Source organism: Rhinopithecus bieti, unplaced genomic scaffold (genome assembly GCF_001698545.2).
Source record: "Rhinopithecus bieti isolate Rb0 unplaced genomic scaffold, ASM169854v2 scaffold_81780, whole genome shotgun sequence".
Lineage (NCBI taxonomy): Eukaryota > Metazoa > Chordata > Mammalia > Primates > Cercopithecidae > Rhinopithecus > Rhinopithecus bieti.
The window spans coordinates 145,570-167,353 of record NW_016830359.1 but is presented as its reverse complement, the minus strand read 5'-3'; the positions used below and the strand labels follow the sequence as shown (position 1 = coordinate 167,353).

General features: G+C 40.8%; 1 protein-coding gene across 4 annotated transcripts; it reads left to right on the top strand.

Annotated features, from left to right (window-relative positions):
- The first annotated feature begins 69 nt into the window (after positions 1–69).
- Positions 70–16,443, top strand: ZNF470 (zinc finger protein 470). Of its 4 annotated transcripts, XM_017865382.1 has the most exons (6): positions 72–650; positions 1,374–1,499; positions 3,915–4,006; positions 7,976–8,102; positions 8,220–8,315; positions 10,290–16,443. In XM_017865382.1, exons 3-6 carry the CDS (start codon positions 3,947–3,949, stop codon positions 12,158–12,160), a joined length of 2,154 nt encoding a protein of 717 aa, XP_017720871.1. In that variant the 5' UTR covers positions 72–650; positions 1,374–1,499; positions 3,915–3,946; the 3' UTR covers positions 12,161–16,443. The 4 variants fall into 4 exon arrangements, with proteins under 4 accessions (XP_017720873.1, XP_017720875.1, XP_017720872.1 ...); XM_017865384.1 differs by lacking the exon at positions 7,976–8,102 and having other exon boundaries at positions 70–650; XM_017865383.1 differs by lacking the exon at positions 3,915–4,006 and having other exon boundaries at positions 71–650.
- The last annotated feature ends 5,341 nt before the right edge of the window (positions 16,444–21,784 follow it).

Below are 21,784 nucleotides of genomic sequence, written 5' to 3'. Positions count from 1 at the left end.
AAGCCGGAGCCCGCTTCCGGAACGCCGCCTCTGTTCGGGACTACACTTCCCAGGGGTCATTGCGGCGGAGGACACGCCTACCTCCGGAGAAGACCCGAAGCCGGGCGAGCGCGCTCGCCGTCGGGTGCTGAGGGGAAGGCGGGCCTAGGCGGGGCGGCGGCCGAGGCTGGACTGGGGCGAGGCGAGGGCAGTGTCCCGGCTCCTGCGTGGGCGGCGGGCGTGAGAGTGCGCGTGTGGCCTGGTGGCTGTGAGTGCCCGTAAGTGGTGAGCGTGTGGTGCGGCGCTGAGCGGGGCGAGCGCGCGCGGGGATGGCGGCGCGGTGTGTGACTGCCCGGTGCGTGGCTACGAATTTGCGCCTGCGTGCACGTCCCGGCGGCGTGCGGAAGGCGGTTTGTGTTGGAATGAGTGAAGCACTTTAACCCGCCAAGAGCAGGAAACCTGGCCGGAGGAGGCTTACCCCGCCCTCCGCTGTATCGACTGCGTAGAGGCCCAGTGTGGGCAAAGCCCTAGACCCTGGGGAAGGTGCCCGGGCGGGGCAGCCTCGGCTGAAGCGTTTCCTGTCGGCCCTATCTGGAGGGGGCAGAGCTCAGGACACGACTCCATGTCCACAGTTCAGCGAGGAGCGAAGACCATGGGAACAGAGTACACAGGTGAGAGGGACAGATGACGGATGCAGCTGCAGGAGTGGACACTGAGGTTTTGGGTGCTGTCCTTTGGGGTTCAGGTGCTGGAGGAGGATGTCTCCCGTTTCTAAGGCTAGTGGACACGAAAGTCCAAGGATTTGGAGGGTCACCTTGGGTCAGAGTGGAGCTGGGTTTAGTTAGGGAGGGACCTTGACTTGGCCAGAGACACCTAACCGGATACCTGACTCAGGTCCTTGGGATATCACTAAGGGCCCAGGGGAGAGAACACTACCCGTTATATTACCCATTATAGCATTACCTCTGGGTACTCCGCTGCTCTTCAAGGAAGAGTTCAGCATTTAGATTTTTACCCTTCAGAGCGTTGTCCCATCTATCACTATAGGATGGACTTGGGAAGAAGGCGAGATTCACAGCCTCACCTAGGAATGCCGAGGCATTCCAGCCTTTCTGTGGGTTAATCACGTTCTGGTCAATTGTGGAAGATACCGCCATTCTTTGGGCTTCTCTCCCTCCCCTCTGGCCTCCCACTCCGATAAAGAGAAAGGGGGAAGAAGGGCTATTTTTAGCCATATTGTTTTTTGCTTGTTTAGCTTCCTGCATGGAATAGTAATAGCTAATGTTTAATGAGTGTTTATTATGTGCCAGACACAGTTCTAAGACCTTTTGGGAGCATCAACACCAAACTTCACAACATTATGAAGTAGGAACTACCTTACCTCTTTTTTACAGATGAAGACATTGAATCATAGAGGGGATAAGTAATCACTAGTAAGTGGAAGAACCGGAATTCAGATCCAGAACAGGCTGACTCCAGAGTCACTGGTTGTCATGTAGTCTCCTCAACTATTGTCTCAGGTAGGTTTCTTACCCACTTTTGACAATTGAAGAAACTGACTCTGAAAGGGTTAAATAACTAAAGAGTTCATATCCCAGAACCTCTACTGAGCAGGTTTGGGGTTTTTTTCTTAAAAACTTTATGACTATAGACCAGGCACGGTGGCTCACGCCTGTAATCCCAGCACTTTGGGAGGCCAAGGCCAGTGGATCACGAGGTGATTGAGACCATCCTGGTAACACGGTGGGGAAACCCCGTCCTCTACTGGAAAATATAAAAAAAATTAGCCCCGGGTGTGGGTGGGTGGGGTGCCCTGTAAGTCACCAGCTACTCTGAGGGCTGAGGCCAAGGAAAAGAAATGGTGGTGAACCTGGGGCCGGACTTGCAAGTGGCTGAGATCAGGCCACTGAACCCAGCCTGGGGGCGACAGAGCGAGACCTGTCCATCAAAAAAAAAAAAAAAAAACTTTGTGCCCGGGCCGCGGTGGCTCAAGCCCTGTAAATCCCAGCACTTTGGGAGGCTTTTGATGGACGGGCGGATCACGAGGTCAAGGAGATCGAGACCATCCCCTGGGCTAACACGGTGAAAACCCGTCTCCTAGCTAAAAAACTAACAAAAAAACTAAGCCGGGCCGACGGTGGCGGCCGCCTGTTAGTTCTCCAGCCGTACCCGGAGAAGGTCTTGGAGACAGGAGAATGGGTGAAACCCGGGAGGCCGGGGAGCCCCTATTGCAGTGGAGCCTGAAGATCTGCGGCCAACAAGCACTCCAGCCCTGGGGTGGGAACCACGAGGAGAACTCCGTCCTCAAAAAAAAAAAAAAAAAATAACAAACTCTTTCGGTGACCTGCTTCAAGTTCTTAGGTTAAAATGGAGATGATAATGTTCTATACCTTACAGTACTGTCATAAGGATTAAATGACTTCATACATGTAAAGCACTTGGTATAGTCCCTGCCATGTAATGTGTTCGTTTTTACCATTATGATAATCCTTTGAGAAGGCAGTGGAATTTAGATGAAAGAAACCAGAATTCAGATACTTTATCCTCTTCCTAATTAAGGAAATGTGGCTCAGTGGAGTCAAGGGACTGCTTCAACACTGTAGGTTGTCACAAAACAAAATGAGATCCTGGGCCTCACGAGGATTTTTGCGTTTAGTTGTCTGAAAGTCACATGGACTCTTGTAACAAAAGGAATGCCTCCCTCTGGGAAACATGGAATTCTTCAAGGAATTTGTCTCATAGAATCTTCACAAATCCTGGCCAGTTGCACAGAGGACATATTTTCTGTTATTTTCTGGTGTCTGAGCAAATAACTTTTTTGGTAGAGTTAGCCAGACCTAGGTTAGGGACTGTGTTTCTTTATTTACAAACTCGTGTGACTTGTGAAAAAGACTTGACTTCCCAGAGCTTTCATTTGTAAAATGGTGACAGTATACCCTATTCTGATTGAAGATTGTGGAGATTTAAAGAGAGTATTAATAGACACAGCACAGACATGGTGGCTCATGCTTGTAATCCTAGCACTGTGGGAAGCCAAGGCAGGAGGATTGCTTGAGGCCAGGAAGTTGACCAGATGCCCAACTCCAGGAGGTTGACACCTCCTGGCCTCAAGCAATATAGTGAGCAATTGGGCAATATAGTGAGAGCCCCATCGCTATAAAAAGTAAGAAAAAAACTAGCTGGGCATGGTGGCACACGCCTGTAGTCCTAACTACTTAGGAGGCCTAGGCAAGAGGATCACTTGAGCCCAGAGTTTGAAGATACAGTGAGCTATGATCATGTCACTGTAACTCCAACCTGGGCAACAGAGAGAGACCCTGTCTTAGGAAAAAAAATGTACACACACATAGAGAACACCTAGTATTAATACATCTGTTGTTAATGAATTGGTGGCTGATGGGAAGAGAGGGTCAAGATATATTATGCTCGGCCGGGCACGGTGGCTCAAGCCTGTAATCCCAGCACTTTGGGAGGCCGAGATGGGCGGATCACGAGGTCAGGAGATCGAGACCATCCTGGCTAACACGGTGAAACCCCGTCTCTACTAAAGAAATACAAAACTTAGCCGGGCGATGTGGCGGGCGCCTGTAGTCCCAGCTACTTGGGAGGCTGAGGCGAGAGAATGGCGTAAAACCGGGAGGAGGAACTTGCAGTGAGCTCAGATCCGGCCACGGCACTCCAGCCTGGGAGACACAGCAAGACTCCGTCTCAAAAAAAAAAAAAAAAAAAAGATATATTATGCTTATCCTGAAAACCCAGAACAGAGGGGAACCCCAGTTATATATTTCAAGTCTCCCAAAGAGCATCTGGACTGTGGGGTGGGGGAGTTGGAGGGAGGATTGTGAGTAAGGACAGAAGAAGCTGAAGGGAAGGAAGCATTTTTAGACTGATTATTAGTGCTACTTGGTTTCTTACGACTACTTTCTCGTCCCCAGCTCTGCAATGCCAGAGTAAAGCTCTTCTCCAAATGAAGAGCCAGGAAGAGGTAGAGGTGGCAGGAATTACACTTCGTAAAGCCATGTCCCTGGTGAGTTAGTATTCCCCCTGTCGCCACTAAAATAGTCTTGCTTTTCAGGATTTGGCAATGCTTGTCTTCTTCTGAAAATTTTGTGCTTAAGAGTTCCACCCTGAGGCCTGTTTCCTGTTTCTTCCCTTTCTGAGATGTGATATGGGGTTGTGAGTGAGTGATAGACTCACACAGCCCAGTGCCCTCTCAGAGGTTCCTTCTCTTCTTCCTACTCATTGTTTATTTTTCATTCAAGAAATGACCCAGTCTGAGACCTTCCCTTATGCTCAGTCTTTTCATAGGCATCTGACAAAGCAGAAGTGCAATCCTCAGAGGAAATTTCCATGCCTAGTTCCTAAGTCTCAGTCCTGATTCTCAGAGAGGTTATAATCTGTTGGAGAAATGAAAAGGCAGCAAACACTTATGCAGTGTGATAAGTGCTGCAAGCAGAGAGTAGGCTCACAGTGGAATACTTGGGAAGGGCCATTAATAGCCCGTATGATATCTTTGGGTGAATTAGAAAAAAAGATGCCTCTTCCTCTCTACTGGTGAAGCTCTGTAACAGGCCACACAATATGGCAAGAGGAAGTCTACCATATTTTAGCTCCTTCCTGCCTCCTTGGTGAGGAATACTTGAGCAGGATATAACCTGCACCATCCTACTCACTGCTGAGGGCAGGAAGGGTTGGGGGAACTTCACAGAGGAAGTGATTCCTGAGTTACACCTTGAATGAAGCGGAGGAAGTGCAGGCACAGGTGGAATTGGTGGCATTCTGATCGGAGTATGCACAGGTTTGTTTTCCCCATTTGACCATGGAGCCGTAAACATCTTAAAATGCCAAGGAATGTTTTACATCCTTTCTTCTTTCTAGGATGAATACCATAATCTGTTTGTTGATGTTCCATAGGTAAATTGTTGACAATTATCTGCTATTAATACAGTGTTGTAGTAATCATTCTTGTAGTTGAATTTTTGCCCTCATCTCTGATTATTTTCTTTAACTAAATTCCTAGTTTTTCATTCCTTGTGGATTAAAGTTTCTCAAACTGACCCTACTCCAGAACATTTAAATTTTATTATTTTTATGGCCAACAATGGAAGCTTCAGAGCTACAGTTCATGTTCTGATTAAGATAAACTGCTAATCTAGTTTCACCAGCAAATTGCTTATTGTAAGAAAGTATTGAATTTGGTTTACAAACTTAGAAAATTAATATTTTTTTAATGGAGTAGTTTTTTTTGTTTTTTTTTGTTTTTTTGTTTTTTTTGAGATAGAGTCTCACTCTGTTGCCCAGGCCAGAGTGCAGTGGTGCAATCTTGGCTCACTGCAACCTCTGCCTCCCAGGTTCAAGTGATTCTCCTGCCTCAGCCTCCCAAATAACTGGGAATTCAGGCATGTGCCACCATGCCCGGCTAATTTTTTTTTTTTTTTTTTTTAGTAGAGATGGGGTTTCACCATGTTGGCCAGCCTAGTCTCAAACTCCTGACCTCAAGTGATCTGCCAGCTTCGGCCTCCCAAAGTTCTGGTATTACAGGTGTGAGCCACTGTGCCCGGCCAAATTTTTTTTTTATAATAGGCATAACAGCTTATGGCCAGAGCATGACATCTTTTCTTAGGTATAATGCCACAAAACATACACTACCAAAGTAACTTGTTTCTTAGAGCATTTAGACATTTTAAACAAAAACATTCACGTCAGTTGCCAGAGGAAAATATTTTAAGAGTGGCAGAATTTGTCATAAAGGTTAAGATGGACTATGCACACTCCACTCTTTTTCCCACTGAAAGTTGCTATAAAACCAGGACAGCATGCTTGTAACAGCAATCTGAGGTCTCTGTAAAGTAAATAGTAGCAGGCAGGCTGGGCACAGTGACTCACACCTGTAATCCCAGCACTTTGGGAGGCTGAGGCAGGTGAATTACCTGAGGCCAGGAGTTCAAGACCAGCCTGGCCAACATGGTAAAATCCTGTCTCTACAATAATAATAATAATAATAAATAGCCAGGTGTGGTGGTGCATTTTGGTAATCCCAGCTATTCGAGGGGCTGAGGCATGAGAATATACTTGAACATGGGAGGCAGAGGTTGCCATGAGCCAAGATTGTACTACCACACTCCAGCCTGGGCAGCAGAACAAGGCTGTGTCTCAAAAAAAAAAAAAAAAAAAAAAAAAGTAGTAGCAGTCAGACTGGGGAAAAAGCCCCAGATTTGAAGTACCACCAGACCATAGTGCATTTACCTTCAAGAGACTCAAAACCTGCAAGTGAGTAATGGTGTGGACAGAAGGAGCTGCAGGAGAAGGCTTCTAGTTGATAATCAAACTGCTGAAAACTAAAGACAAAAAATCTAAAAAACCAGCCACTGAAAAATGATGAACTGTCAACCTAGAATACTATGTCCAGGGAAATAGCCCTTAGGAATGCAGATAAAATAAGTTATAAGAACATTCACTGCCAGAATTCTACAAGAATCACTAAAGGAAGTTCTTCAGATAGAAATTATGCCTGAAGGGGACTTGGAGCATCAGGGTGAAGGAAGTGCAACAGAAATGGGAAATACTGTTTGTAAATACAATAGACTGTTCTCTTGAGTTTATAAAAATATCTTCAATGGTTAAAAGCAAAGCTAACAGCTCAACTAAACAGAACAGTATTTTAATATAGGTAATCTAGATTCAAAGACCATGTCTAAACTATTGTAGCATACTACAGTTAGGTAAAATAAGATGTAAGAACTATTACTGAAATACTAAATGAAATGTTTCACCTGTTCTTCTTGGCCTCCTCTTTTTCCTTCTCTTTGTTTTTTCCCTTCTGTCTTTCTTCATCCTTATCATAGGCAACAATTCTCAGGCAATTATATCATGCCAGGCACTTTAGACCTGTTTCTTCATTTAATTTTCACAATGCCGCCATGAAGCAAGTACTATATTTCCATTTTTCGGATGGGAAAACTGAGGCACAGGGAAGTTAAACTTGGCCAACCTCACCCAGCTAGTCAGTACTAGAGACCAAATTCATTGGAGTAATCTGATCTTTTTTCTGATTTATTCAAAACTGGTATTTATTTAAAAGTCTGATGTTGATGTAAGTGAAGTCATGAAATAAATTGAAAATCTGCCAGTAACAGTCCAGTGGATCACCTTGTGGGTTGGTTAGGAAATGGAGCTCATGTAACAAAATACAGGTTGCTTGATATATGCTCACATTACATTATTTCTCCTGATAATTTCCCATTAGATTATCCAAAAACAACTTTTGGGCATGTTGGCTCAGGCCTATAATCCAAACTCTGGGAGGCTGAGGTGGGAGGATTGTGACAGGCCAGGAGTTTGAGATCAGCCTGGGCAATATAGTGAGACCCTGTCTCTACAAAATAAAGAAATAAATAAAAAAGGAAAACGAAAAACAACTTTGCAAATGTGTTCTTCTCTCCTAATACAAATACATTTTTATGTCAGAAGAAAAGACTATAGCTAGGTGTGGTTTTTTTTCTTTAATTTTTTAGGCATACCTCTTAACATCTCAAGAACACTAAGATTTCTTAGAAAATATTGTGGAGATTGAAATCATGTTCATCAGGTCAGCATCCTTCCTTGCAAGTTTTTCTCACAGTTCCAGAGCTCTTTAGTTTCTCCATGTAGAGAAGTGATTTAGCTCCTAACATGAATAGCATTGCATTAGCACTTGATTATATCCTGTTTTGAACGTAGTCAGTATTTTTTAGTGGTAATGTATTCTCACCACCTAGAATTGCAAATGTTTGAAGAGCAAGGAGTATCTCATTTTTTTCTTTTTCCTAATATGTACAGCATAACTAGGCAGAAAGGTTGTCCAATAACTTACCTGACCTGGATCATGTAGACCCTTAGTGCAGTTACTTATACATAGTGTTTTTAATCCCAAAGTGAGAACAGCATAACCCTTTACCCTAGAGCCACATTGGAATGTGAACACTGAGTGAGCAAGATTATATTTGTGTCATTTTAGGGTTCAGTGACTTTCACAGATGTGGCCATAGACTTTTCCCAAGATGAATGGGAGTGGCTGAATCTTGCTCAGAGAAGTTTGTACAGGAAGGTGATGTTAGAAAACTACAGGAACCTAGTTTCAGTGGGTAAGAGTATCTTCCTCCTTTTGCCTGCCCATGACTCAGTAGTCTTTTATGCCATTATCAGAATTTCCCACAGTCTTCCACAGCATAGGCAATTTTTATATGTTTTTTTACATGCAGGTCTTTGCCTTTCTAAACCAGATGTGATCTCCTTACTGGAGCAAGAGAAAGACCCTTGGGTGATAAAAGGAGAGATGACCAGAGGCCTGTGCCCAGGTAAGTGCAGGATACCTAGAGATAAAGGAACTGTTCTCAACATGTTCTTCTCTCTGAAATTTGTTGGAAAACACCTCTCAAACTCCCTCCCAAACTGAAACTTGTCTTCTAACGCTAGTTTTTGAATGGTTATTCTCTTCCCTACTGGTGTAACATACCTCCTTTACCTTTACTGATTTCTTATGCATACCAGGGTCTATTTCTGAGCTCTTGTTTTACTGATGTTTACCTAATTCTACTCAAGCACCATATTGTTGTCATCATCCCTGACTTCAAACATTTCTGAATCCTTTAGACAAGCTGATGTTTAGTTTTTGGAACTGGTTTAAATATTTTCCTTTCTTTAAAAGGTGAGTTTATTGAGTTAACATGTATTATATCTATTTTCTTCCCTTTGCCTTTTTCTCTTTTGTATTTCTTTTGTTATTTATTCTTGTTTTGTTGTTTATTAGGTCTGTTTTTTCTCCCTCTCTTCTTTATACCACCCCACCCTTTGAATTAGAAAAGTTTTTGGTTCTGTAAGTTGTTACCTTTATGTCTTTATACATTTTAAGATCATTTAGAATTTTTCTGCTTGATGTTCCAGACATTATCTTCTGATACCCTTACAAAAGATGAAGAAATCAGCTCCTGAGTATTACTTTCTTTCCCTGTGTACGTCATTTCCCCACTTATATTGTGCTCACTGGGATTTTTGACCCAGGGTATTTTATTCAATTTTGTCAAATTGCCTTGCTTTGTAGCTGTTTTACTGATTTAGAAAACTAGATAAGAGACAACAGAAATATATTGCAAGAAAATGAACCTCAAATGAGATGGTCCTGGTTTAATCTGTGACCTGAAGCGTAGACTTTTCCAACTTTCAGTTCCTCATTTTATTTTATTTTATTTTACTTTTTAAAATTAGAGACAGGACCTTGCTATGTTACCCAAGCTGGAGTTGAACTTTTGGGCTCAAGCAGTACTCCCATCTCAGCTTCTTGAGTAGCTAGGACTACAGGAATGCACTACCACACCTGGCCCTACTTTTCAGCTCTTACAGTTTCAAGAAGAGGATTGTGAGTTACTTGTGGTCCTAACTGTGTACATTAATAAATAAGAAGTAATGAAAATCGTAAACATCCAATTCACAATATTAGAAAAAGAACAAAATGAATTTAAGGAAAACCCAGATAAGTTATATGTAGTGATTTATACTTCTGCAAATAAAAGTAGGGATAAATGAATTAGAAACAGTAGCGCTACTGAAAATTATAAATAAAGTTTTGTATATACTTCATTAGAAAACCAATACAGTATATAAACTGTAAGGACAAATGAGAGGAAACACAAAAACAAAATAATTATAAATAACCACACATGCATAAGAACTTAAAGGAATCATATGAATCTATTTTCCTCAACTCTCCATAAATAATTTGAAAAAATAGATGATATTCTAGGAGAATATAGTAATGTAGGTTACCATAACTGATACGAAGAGGAAATACAACATTTAAACAAGTAGGTTACCATCAAAGAAATGTAGAATATTGTATAGGAACTGCCTCCCCCAAGAAAAGAAGCCACATCCCCAAATAGTTCTTTAAGGAAAAATATCACCAATGTTGTTTCAATTGTTCTGGGATAGAGAATAAAAAGGAGAGCTTAAAACATTTTCCGTTTATGAATACAGCGTATCCTATGATACCAAAATCTGCCAAAATAGCACCAAAAAGGGAAATTAGAGACAAACCTCAATTATCAATGTTGGTTCAAAATCTTAAAAGGTCATATTGAAATAGTATACCATGACCAATGAGGATTTATCATATCAGTACAAGGATGGTTGTATCACCTAATCTTATATAAGAACCATAAAAACATGTACCTCTGCTTGTGGATTTCAATAACTCTGTGATTCACATTTTTATTTTCAAAGTTTCCATTCTAGCATTTAATAAAGGAGACATTCACTTTCTTAATATCTTTCAGACTTGGAGTGTGTGTGGGTGACCAAGTCATTATCTTTAAACCAGGATATTTATGAAGAAAAATTGCCCCCGGCAATGATAATGGAAAGACTTACAAGCTATGACCTCGAATGTTCAACATTAGGGAAAAACTGTAAACGTGAAGACTTGTTTGAGAGGGAGCTTGTAAACCAGAAGACACATTTTAGGCAAGAGACCATCACTCATGTAGATACTCTTACTGAAAAAAGAGACCACTGTAACAAGTCTGGGACAGTTTTTCATCTGAATACATTATCTTATATAAAACAGATTTTTCCCATGGAAGACAGAATGTTTAATTTTCATACAGATAAGAAAAGCTTAAAAACACATTCAGTTGTGAAAAAACACAGGCAAGACTGTGGAGAAAAGAAACTTTTAAAATGTAATGACTGTGAGAAAATATTCAGCAAAATCTCAACCCTTACTCTTCACCAAAGAATTCATACAGGAGAGAAACCCTATGAATGTATTGAATGTGGAAAGGCCTTTAGCCAGAGTGCCCACCTTGGTCAACATCAGAGAATACACACAGGAGAAAAACCTTTTGAATGTACTGAATGTGGGAAAGCCTTCAGCCAGAATGCTCATCTTGTTCAACATCAGAGAGTTCATACTGGTGAGAAACCTTATCAGTGTAAGCAGTGTAATAAAGCATTCAGCCAGCTTGCACACCTTGCTCAACATCAGAGGGTCCATACTGGAGAGAAACCCTATGAATGTATTGAATGTGGGAAGGCTTTTAGTGATTGTTCATCCCTAGCTCATCATCGAAGGATTCACACTGGGAAAAGACCCTATGAATGTATTGACTGTGGAAAAGCTTTCAGGCAAAATGCTTCTCTTATACGTCATCGGCGATATTATCATACTGGAGAGAAACCGTTTGACTGTATTGATTGTGGGAAGGCTTTCACTGATCACATAGGACTTATTCAGCATAAGAGAATTCATACTGGAGAGAGACCTTACAAATGTAATGTGTGTGGGAAGGCTTTTAGCCATGGATCATCTCTGACAGTACATCAGAGAATTCATACAGGAGAGAAACCTTATGAATGCAATACCTGTGAGAAAGCCTTCAGCCATCGTGGGTCTCTTACTCTTCATCAGAGAGTTCATACTGGAGAGAAACCCTATGAATGTAAAGAATGTGGGAAAGCTTTCCGGCAGAGCACGCATCTTGCTCATCATCAGAGAATTCATACTGGAGAGAAACCTTATGAATGTAAGGAATGCAGCAAAACCTTCAGCCAGAATGCACACCTTGCACAACATCAGAAAATACACACTGGGGAGAAACCTTATGAATGTAAGGAATGTGGTAAGGCCTTCAGTCAGATTGCACATCTTGTTCAGCACCAGAGAGTTCATACTGGTGAGAAGCCTTATGAATGTATTGAATGTGGGAAGGCTTTTAGTGATGGCTCATATCTTGTTCAACATCAGAGACTCCACACTGGCAAAAGACCATATGAATGTCTTGAATGTGGGAAGGCATTCAGACAGAGGGCATCCCTGATTTGTCATCAGAGATGTCATACTGGTGAGAAGCCTTATGAATGTAACGTTTGTGGGAAAGCCTTTAGCCATCGTAAATCCCTTACTCTACATCAGAGAATTCATACAGGAGAGAAACCTTATGAGTGTAAGGAATGTAGCAAAGCCTTCAGCCAGGTTGCCCATCTTACTCTCCATAAGAGAATTCATACTGGAGAAAGGCCCTATGAGTGTAAAGAATGTGGAAAAGCATTCAGGCAGAGTGTACATCTTGCTCATCATCAGCGAATTCACACTGGAGAGTCATCAGTTATTCTCTCCTCTGCCCTCCCATACCACCAAGTCCTATAGATCCAATCTTGTAAATGCTTCTAGAATCCATCTGCTTTTTTCCAGCGCATGTTCCATCATTATAGTCCAAGGCGCAACCATCTCATCTGGATTTCTGCAGTAGCATAACTGTTGCCCCTTTTGCTCCTATCAAGTACATGTTTAACACTGTAGGCAGCCTAACCTTTTAAAGATAAAAATACATATTTACTTTCCCATTTAAAACCCTTGATTTGGAAAATATATTAATCCATTTCAAGGGTTTAGCACACACTGGCATATGGTTATTGCTAAATAAATGCTAACCATTAAGGTAAGGTTTCCTTACAAACCGTCATATTAAGCAGCAAGTAAACCAAACCAGTAAGTCAAGACTAAGATTTTAGAGCAGACAGAAGACTCTAGTCTGGTAGAGAGAAAAGATGAACAAACTCAGAATTGAAAGATGTGTGGTACACAAGGTAACATGGTGGCTTATCACTCCCTCTGTGGCGTTGTTGAGCACCTCTCACTTGACACTGAGAGAATCAGTCAATTAGAACAAAAGCTTTTAGCTGGGCACAGTGACTCATGCCTGTAGTCCCAGCACTTTGGGAGGCCGAGGCAGGCAGGTTGCTTGAGCTCAGGAGTTCAAGACCACCCTGAGCAACGTGATGAAACCCTATCTCTACAAAAAAATACAGAAATTAGCCAGGCATGGTGGTGCACACCTGTAGTCATAGCTACTCAGGAGGCCAAGGCAGGAGGATTGCTTGAGCCCAGGAGGTAGAAGTTGCTGTGAGTCATGATCACACCACTGCCATTCCAGCTGGGCAGCAGAGCCAGACACTGTCTTAAGGAAAAACAGAAGAACAAAAGCATTTGGTAGAATGTAGGACTAACCAGGGTGGTTAGCATTAAACTAAAAGTAACAAGCCAAAACAACTTGAATAGATTAATAGCCATGAAACAAACTGAAAAGGGTCATTCAATATTTTCACCTTTATAAAAGTGCCACAGACAATTCCTGTGGTAAGACTGTTCTAGCATAAAATTAAATGCAATAAGACCTTCCATCTTGTTCCATGACGTTGACAAGACATGCCAAAACATAAAAATAGGTACACTGCAATTAGTTTCTGAATGTAGATATTACAAATTAAACTTATTTTTAAAATATTTAAAATAGGAAGGCTAGACATGCCTCTGTATAGAAAGGCTGATAAAATATTTCTCCCTAAATTAAATTTGTAGGTTCATTGATATTCCAATAAAAATTTTCATGTATTTTTTAGTTGAGAAGCTGATTTTCATCATCTGTAGAATTTTGATTTTAACAAGGAATGTAGTTTACACTGGGAATGTAGTACAAATACTAACTGAACATTTGCTAATGTGTCACACACTGTTTTAGGTGGTGGAGGATACAATAAGGTACAAAATGGACAAAAATATGTGCTCTTACAGATCTAGTAGAACAGAAAATATTAAGTACATGCCATGTGATAAATATATGATATGTCCCATAAAGAGAAATGATCTAAAAAAGAAGCTAGGGAGTACTGGATCAGGCACCTTACTGTCCCCAGAACATGTGAGTATTAGAGGATGAGGGAAGAACTAGAGGTAACTGCGAGACACAAAAGGCATAATGAAAATAGTCACGATAGTCCAAAGGCAGGTACTGTTTATGATGCTTTGAGTGTTTGAGGAAGGGAGGACTGATGGTTTCACAGAGATCATGGCAGTTATATTCACTCATATAAATGTTGATTTAGAAGCTGGTGGAAGGGTATTTTTTGAGTCACAGCTTTATTGAGACAAAGCAATTCTGGAGAAGAACACCCATACCCTCTCCTCTCTATCCATCAGCAGAAGTGAAGAGGGAGCACCAAAGCTCCACTTAAAGTGTGCAACTTACGGCTTTTAGTTCATTCACAGAGTTGTGCAGCCATCACCATCAGTTTTAGAACATGTTCGTATCCTCAAAGAGGAATCACTTGTCCTTTTGTAGTTATGTTCATCCCTGGAAGAGTACTTTTTTTTTTTTTTAAACTGAAGCACCCAGACCTCTTGAGTTCCCTCTTAACTGCTTTCTGTGGCAGTATAGAGGGCTATGTGAGGGAAGCTCTTATCCAGAGTACATGATTGCTAGAAAATGGAGCTTGGGGCTCCCTCTTCACTTCTGCTGATAGAAATATAACAGCTAGGGGATGGGTAGCCTCACCAGAGAATGTGGAGTTTCAGACTCCCCTTATATATGATAAAAAGGATTTTTCATTCTAGTGGGGAAAAGGTGGTTGGATTAAACGGCATTGGGAAACTTAACTCACTGGAAAAACAGATCTGTACCTTTCACACTAATGAAGGCCTGAGAGGTTAAAGGTCTAAATGTAAAATTAAAGTACATGAAAAACAATAATATTTTTGTACCCTTGGTTTGAAATAGACTAGGCACTAATGCATAACCCCAAAGCTGATATTAGGCTTTCATATGGTGGAAAACATCATAGTCAATAGGTAAATGAGAGACTGACACAAAGTGTTTGCAACAGATATAGCAAAGGACTGTAATTCATGATATTCAAAATATTATTACAAACCAATAATAATCTTCAACTTAGAGAAATGGCAAAGCTAATGGCCAGTTCACAAAAGATGAAATAAAAGCAGTTAAATTATCCAATATCACTAGAAATCAAGGAAATGCAAATTGAAGTGATTAACTACTTTTCCTCCAAAAGACTGATTAATCGAGTGATAACATTCGGTATTGGTGAATGTGTGGAAACAAGGGCATTCCATTGTTGATTATATATCTATTGCTTTATGTATATACCCTTTTAATTAATATTCCTTGGAAACCAACATATACAAAGCTAGATAAATGTATTAGTGGCAAAAAAATTAATGGTAAACTATTAAAATTACCTAAGTGTCCATCAGGGTAGTGAATAAATTAATTATGGCATATATCCATTCAATAGGAATTATGCAGCTGTTGAAAAAAATACCAATTTGTATAGTCATTGAAAGATAGCTGTGCTATACTAAATGAAAAATTGCAGACCTGTATTGTAGTATAGACCCACAATTGTAATATCGAAAATAAAAATCAAAATACGTATTATAGTAGGCATCTGTTTTTCTCTGCCCAGTTTCCCTTGCCTCCTCCTTTTGGCTGCACTATCTCATCTTTTCCTTTTGAGTAACTGGCCATACCCTACCATATGTTTCTGATGGACGTGGCCAATAAAATCGTCTCTGAATTTCAAAAGGCATTTGGATCTGTGTCATCCAATGGCAACTCCCTAAAAGCTCGATGCAGTTATTCTTTTGACTGGTCCTGGAACCACCCTGGTTTTTGTACTTTCTAAGTCTGTGATTGCTCGAACTACCCATTATCTTTCTGGCACTCGATTTTTGCCTCCTGTTGGTCAGTTGCTTGCAAGTAAAGAAACAATCATACAGAATTTGGTATGAAAATTGGGGTATAGGCATTAGAATCTTTGGAAAATCAGGTATTGGGAGTTGATTTTTGGATGAGATGGGCCAAATAAGACATTTTCTAGACTGGAAAGCATCTCATGGTGTGCAATGAGCAAACACCTGATTATTATTCATTATAGTCACCTGGGATGAATGGAGGTCTAGGGTTCCGGATAATGACAATTTACAGAGGATGGAGAACGCTGAATCCAAAAGTTATATGTAATACTGGTATCGCACTGCTTTGAATAACTTTAAGTTCAGCTATTGGATTTCTAGCATTAAGGCAAAAAAATTAAAGTAAGGGATTTTGTATGATATTGTTGAAAGCTGTCTTACATTGTTTAAAGTCATAGGGTTAAGATGGCTCATAACCAAATTTAGAGACTATTTTTATGCATTGTTAAAGTGGAATGCTGGTTAAATTTTATACTTTATTCGCAAGAGTCACTGTGAATTGAATTGTGAATTCAGTTCTGAATTGTGTTCCCATCAGCACCACCAAATGCTGGCCTCTACCACCACCAAATTTACTTGTGAAGTCCTAAACCCCAAAGTGACTGTATTTGAACATAAGGCCTTTAAGAAACTAAGGTTAAGTTAGGCCATAAGAGTGAGACCCTAATCCCATAGGACTAGTGTCCTTATAAGAGGAAGGGGCACCAGAGCTCTGTCTCTCCACATGTGCACAGAGGAGATGCCATGTAAGGACACAACAAGAATGCTGCCATCTGCAAGCCAGGAGGAGAGACCTCACCAGGAACCAGTCCTTTCAGCCCCTTGATCTTGGACTTTTAGTCTCCAGAACTGTGAGAAAATAAATGTTGGTTAAGCCACCCAGTCTGTGGTATATTGTTATGGCAGCCTGAACTGATTAATGCAATTACCATATAATTTATTGTCCAAACTGGGACATTTTTGAGAGTGAAAGGGATAGCTACCTGCACAGGGCACTTAGCAACAGGTGCTCACATCCTCAGCAAAGCAGGATATATGGTCATACTTCTTGTGTAACAGAATATTGAATAGAAAAAAATATAGCTCTACTATTGGAAAGGTGATATTGGAGATGATCCAAAGGGTTGGAACATACTGAACTTCCGGATTCGTGTGATATACCACCTATTAACATCTGTTTTCATGGGTACATGTGGCTGCCCTGAAGAGACAGCTAACAATTCATCTTATTCCCCCATTCCATTGTTGCTCACATGGAATAACAAAGTAAATTTAACATGACCATAAAATTAAATGCAAAATCAGGCTGAGCACAGTGGCTCATGCCTGTAATCCTAGCATTTTGGGAGGCCCAGGCAGGAGGATAATTTGAGACCAGGAGTTTGAGACCAGCCTGGGCAATGTAACATGACCCTATCCCATCTCTTAAAAAAAAATTAAAATTTCCAGTCATGGTGGCACCTAGCTACTCGGGAGGCTAAGGTGGGAGGATTGCTTGAGCCCAGGAGTTTGAGGCTGCAGTGAGTCATGATCACAACACTGCAATCCAGCCTGGATGACAAAGCCAGACCCTGTTTGAAAAAATAAATAAAATCATACATACATACAACATTAAAATAGGGCAAAGAGTAACTGTATCTTAGAAGAATTTTCAGCAGTTAGTTTACTAGTGTAGATTAAGAAAAATCTGGGGCATTTGTGGAAGTGAAATTTGAATATATTGACAAAGTGGCTTGAGTAGCCTGCCATGGTTCTAAGAATTTGTTGAACTCATCCATGTACCAAATGCTGGCCTCTAATAAATTATGTTATAAGGCCAGAAATTTCTTAACATAATGTAAAGGATGTTGTTCAGACTTCAAAAGGCAGGAATGCTGGATTGGTTCTTGTGTTGCAACATCAGGTCTCCTGACAAGGGTCCGGAAGCCCATACATTTCATTCTTCCCATGAGAAAAACACCATTTGTCTTACGGATTTTAAAACCATTATACTGCCTCTCTGGCAGGTCAAGAATTCTATGTAGAGAGATTGTAATTGAAGGAGCATCTCTGATCAGAAGACGAATTGAAATGGGAATGACACCAAACTGCCCCACCAGGTGAGCCTCCTCTGGGACTAATGTGACTTCAGAGAGAACCTTTAACTCAGCATGGCCCAAGGGTCCTTGGGAAGGTTGTTTGGGGCCTTGGGGACGTTTTTGGGGTTCCTGGAGGCAGAAGCTATGAACAATTTAAAAATAAGATTTAAAAAATTCTACCTACAATAGCATCGAAAGTAGTTAAATACTTAGGAATCAACAAAAGTACAAAAATTAGATTCTGAAAACTATGAAATATTACTGAAAGAAAATCCCATATTTATACATTGGAAGTCTTAATATTATTAAGATGACAATGCTTCCCAACATTATCTACATGTTCAATGCAATCTCATTTCCTTTTTGTGGAAATTGACGAACTGATCCTAAAATTCATATGGAAGCACAAGGGACACAGAATAGCCAAAACATATTTAAAAAGCAAAACAAAGGGACTCACACTTTCCAATTTTAAATCAAAACTGTAGTAACCAAGACTATGCAGTACTGGCGTAAGGATAGTTATAGAGATAAATGGAATAGAAATTAAGGTCCAGAAATAAACCCATACATCTATGCTCAATTGATTTTCAAGAAGGATGTCAAAACAATTTAATATGGGATAAGAAGAGTTGTTTTGGCCAGGTGCGATGACTGACGCCTGCAATCCTAACACTTTGGGAGGCCGAGGCAGGTGGGTTACCTGAGCTCAGGAGTTCAAGACCAGCCTGGGGAACATGGTGAAACCCAGTCTCTACTAAAAATACAAAAAATTACCTGGGTGTGGTGGCGTACACCTGTAATCCCAGCTACTTGGGAAGCTGAGACAAGAGAATTGCTTGAACTCAGGAGGCAAAGGTTGTGGTGAGCCGAGATTGAACAATTGCACTCCAGTGTGTGTGACAGACTGAGACTCTGTCACAAAAAAAAAAAAAAGAAAGAAAAGTCATTTCAACAAATAACGGTGGGACCACTGGATACCTATCTGCAAAAGAATGAATTTGAGGCCAGGTGCAGTGGCTCATGCCTGTAATCCCAGTACTTTGGGAAGCCGAGGCGGACGGATCACAAGGTCAGGAGATCGAAACCATCCTGGCTAACCTAGTGAAACCCCATCTCTACTAAAAATACAAAAACGTAGCTGGTGTGGTGGCACACGCCTGTAATACCAGCTGCTCGGGAGGCTGAGGCAGGAGAATGGCATGAACCCAGGAGGCAGAGCATGCAGTGATCCAAGATTGTGCCACTGCACTCCAGCCTGGGCGACAGAGCGAGACTCTGTCTCAAAAAAAAAAAAATGAATTTGGACCCCACCTCACACTATATATGAAAATGAATGCAAATAGATCACATACCTAAATGCAATAACCCAAATTGTAAAACTCTTAGAAGAAACATAGTGGTGTATATTCATGACCTTGGATTTGGAAGTAGTTTCATAGATATAACAGTACAAGCAACAAAAGCAAAACAAGTTGGACTATATCAAAATTTAAAACATCTTTGTTTCAAGGCTGGGCATGGTACCTCATACCTGTAATCCTAGGACTTTGGGAGGCTAAGGTGAGAGGTTCACTTGAGGAAAGGTTTGAGACTAGCCTGGGCAACATAGTGAGACCTCATCTCTACAAAAAAAAATAATAATAATAATAGATGAGTTGGTGCATGCCTGTAATCCCAGCTACTCGAAAAGCTAAGGTGAGAAGATTGCTTGAGCCTGGAAGATAAGGCTTCAGTGAGCTGTGATTGCACCACCACACATCAGCCCAGGTGACAGAGCAAGACACTGTCTCAAAAACAAACAAAAAATCTATGCTTCAAAAGACACCATCAAGAAAGTGAAACAGTAAATTCACGAAATGAGATAAGAGATTTGCAAATCATTTATCTGTAAAGGACATGAATCCAGAATTACAACTTAACCATGACAACACAACCCAATTAAAAATAGGCAAAAGGCTTGAATAGACATTTATCCAAAGAAAATATGTGAATGAAAAACAAGTATATGAAAAGGTGCTCAAACATTAGCCATTAGGGAAATGTGTATCAAAACCACAATGATCTGTCCCCCGGAAGGGCAAGACGGGAAAGAATGCTGGGGTGAGGTTTTGTCATCCTGGTGATGGATAACCTCATCTCTGTAGGTGACAGAGCTTTCCCAGTGTTCTTGCTCTCCAATGACAGCTGGAAACGTGGTGTTTTGTTTTGTGGAAATGAAGGCAGGTAAGTCATGAGAAGAATGAGCTAAAAATCCTGTAACGTGTGCACACGTATTTATTCCATCTTTGTTTTGTTCTAACAAAACACCTTGCATATAGGAACCAGCCATGTATTCCTTTGTTCCCACTGAAATAGTTTTTTCTTTCTTAAAAAGAAGTACACACATATTGATCTACTTTAAGCACACACACATTGATCTATACGTTCAATGTAATTAAAAAAAAAAATCATTCTAAGATTTTTAATTGACCATTGTAGACTGATTCTGTTACCACAACTGGACTCTTTGAGTTCTTTGGCTCTCATGTAAGTAGAAATTAACATCAAGCCAAACAGAAATTTTCTCAGGCAAGGTTTAAGAGGCTTTAAGCTCAAGCTATGCAAAATCACTTCCACATTTTTGGGTATCTTTTCAGCAGCACCCCATTCTGGTACCAGTTTACTGTATTAGTCTGTTTCCATGCTGCTGATAAAGACATACCCAAGACTGGGGAGAAAAAGAGGTTTAGTTAGACTTATAGTACCACATGGCTGAGGAGACCTCAGAATCACGGTGGGAGGTGAAAGGCACTTCTTACATGGCAACGGCAAGAGAAAATGTGGAAGAAGCACAAGTGGAACCCCCGATAAACCCATCAGTTCACGTGAGACCTATTCACTATCACGAGAATAGCATGGGAAAGACCAGCCCCCATGATTCGGTTACCTGCCCCTGGGTCCCTCCCACAACATGTGGGAATTCTGGGAGACACAATTCAAGCTGAGTTTTGGAAGGTACACAGTCAAACCGTATCACTGTCCTTTGGGAAACATAAAAGTTAAGTTGCCAACTTTATAGCACTTTCCAGTTTAAATTGTAGGAGGACACGTTCCCATTTCTTACTAAAGAGAAGTCTTGGCAGTGACTGAACAATGTCTCTGTCTGTTTACCCCAGAGGGACAAACCTTGACTTTTACAGGAAGCTGGACAGGATGTGACACAGGAGCCATCTGATAAGTTGAAAGAATCGACATTTCTAGATCACAGTAGCAAAAATTCCCACCACCCACCCAACGGGACCTTCACACTGACATGTTTGTTTTGTTCCTTGTATCCAAGGAGCCTGGAACTCAGAATGCGTGTGCCTCATGGAACATTAAGGAACAGTCTTCATAAGGGCAGTAAGGGCTGCTGTTCTTGTGACTAAACACTATTAATACAGTGCACAAACGGGGACAGTCTGAGTTACACACAATTTAGAGTAACTCAAATTGATCCCTCAGTTTTTAGTTAATAGCATATTGGTGTTTTAAATAAAGTATTTTCAGAAGAGGAAAAGGGGCTTTAATTAAATCTGAATAATTTTAAAGGAAATATATGATCAAAAAACAGTAAAAGTGTTCCTCAAAATAGACATAAATGGCTTAAATGAATGTTAAAACCATAAAAATCAAAATAATTTAGAATGCACATGCTAATTTGAAAACAGGTAAAACAGATATAAGGGTTTTATTTGTGGAGGGAGGGTCTGTAAAGTTCATTATGTGAACTTCTGGGTTGTAACTATTTTTATAATCTACTCTCTGACTATTTCCTTCTTTGGGGAACAATGATTTAGATATCCTGAAAATGCCACAGCAGTAAGTTGAACAAGAACAGGAGCTTTAAGAACAAGATTCAAGGTGAAATAACACAAGTTTTGAATATTTTATAAATAGCTAAAGGCATGAAAAGTTGCCAATTATCTCAGACTTCCAGAAAGTGAATAAAAACCCTAGAACCTTAATTGAAAAGAAGAGGCCGGGCGCGGTCGCTCAAGCCTGTAATCCCAGCACTTTGGGAGGCCGAGATGGGCGGATCACGAGGTCAGGAGATTGAGACCATCCTGGCTAACACAGTGAAACCCCGTCTCTACTAAAATACAAAAAAAACTAGCCG

What these genes read in the sequence shown, in the direction of transcription:
- ZNF470 (XM_017865382.1), top strand. Translation starts at nt 3,947, where the DNA reads ATGAAGAGCCAGGAAGAGGTAGAGGTGGCAGGAATTACACTTCGTAAA. An exon ending in TTCGTAAAGCCATGTCCCTG is followed by an intron (nt 4,007 to 7,975) that starts GTGAGTTAGTAT and finishes GTGTCATTTTAG; the next exon opens with GGTTCAGTGACTTTCACAGA. An exon ending in GACCAGAGGCCTGTGCCCAG is followed by an intron (nt 8,316 to 10,289) that starts GTAAGTGCAGGA and finishes AATATCTTTCAG; the next exon opens with ACTTGGAGTGTGTGTGGGTG.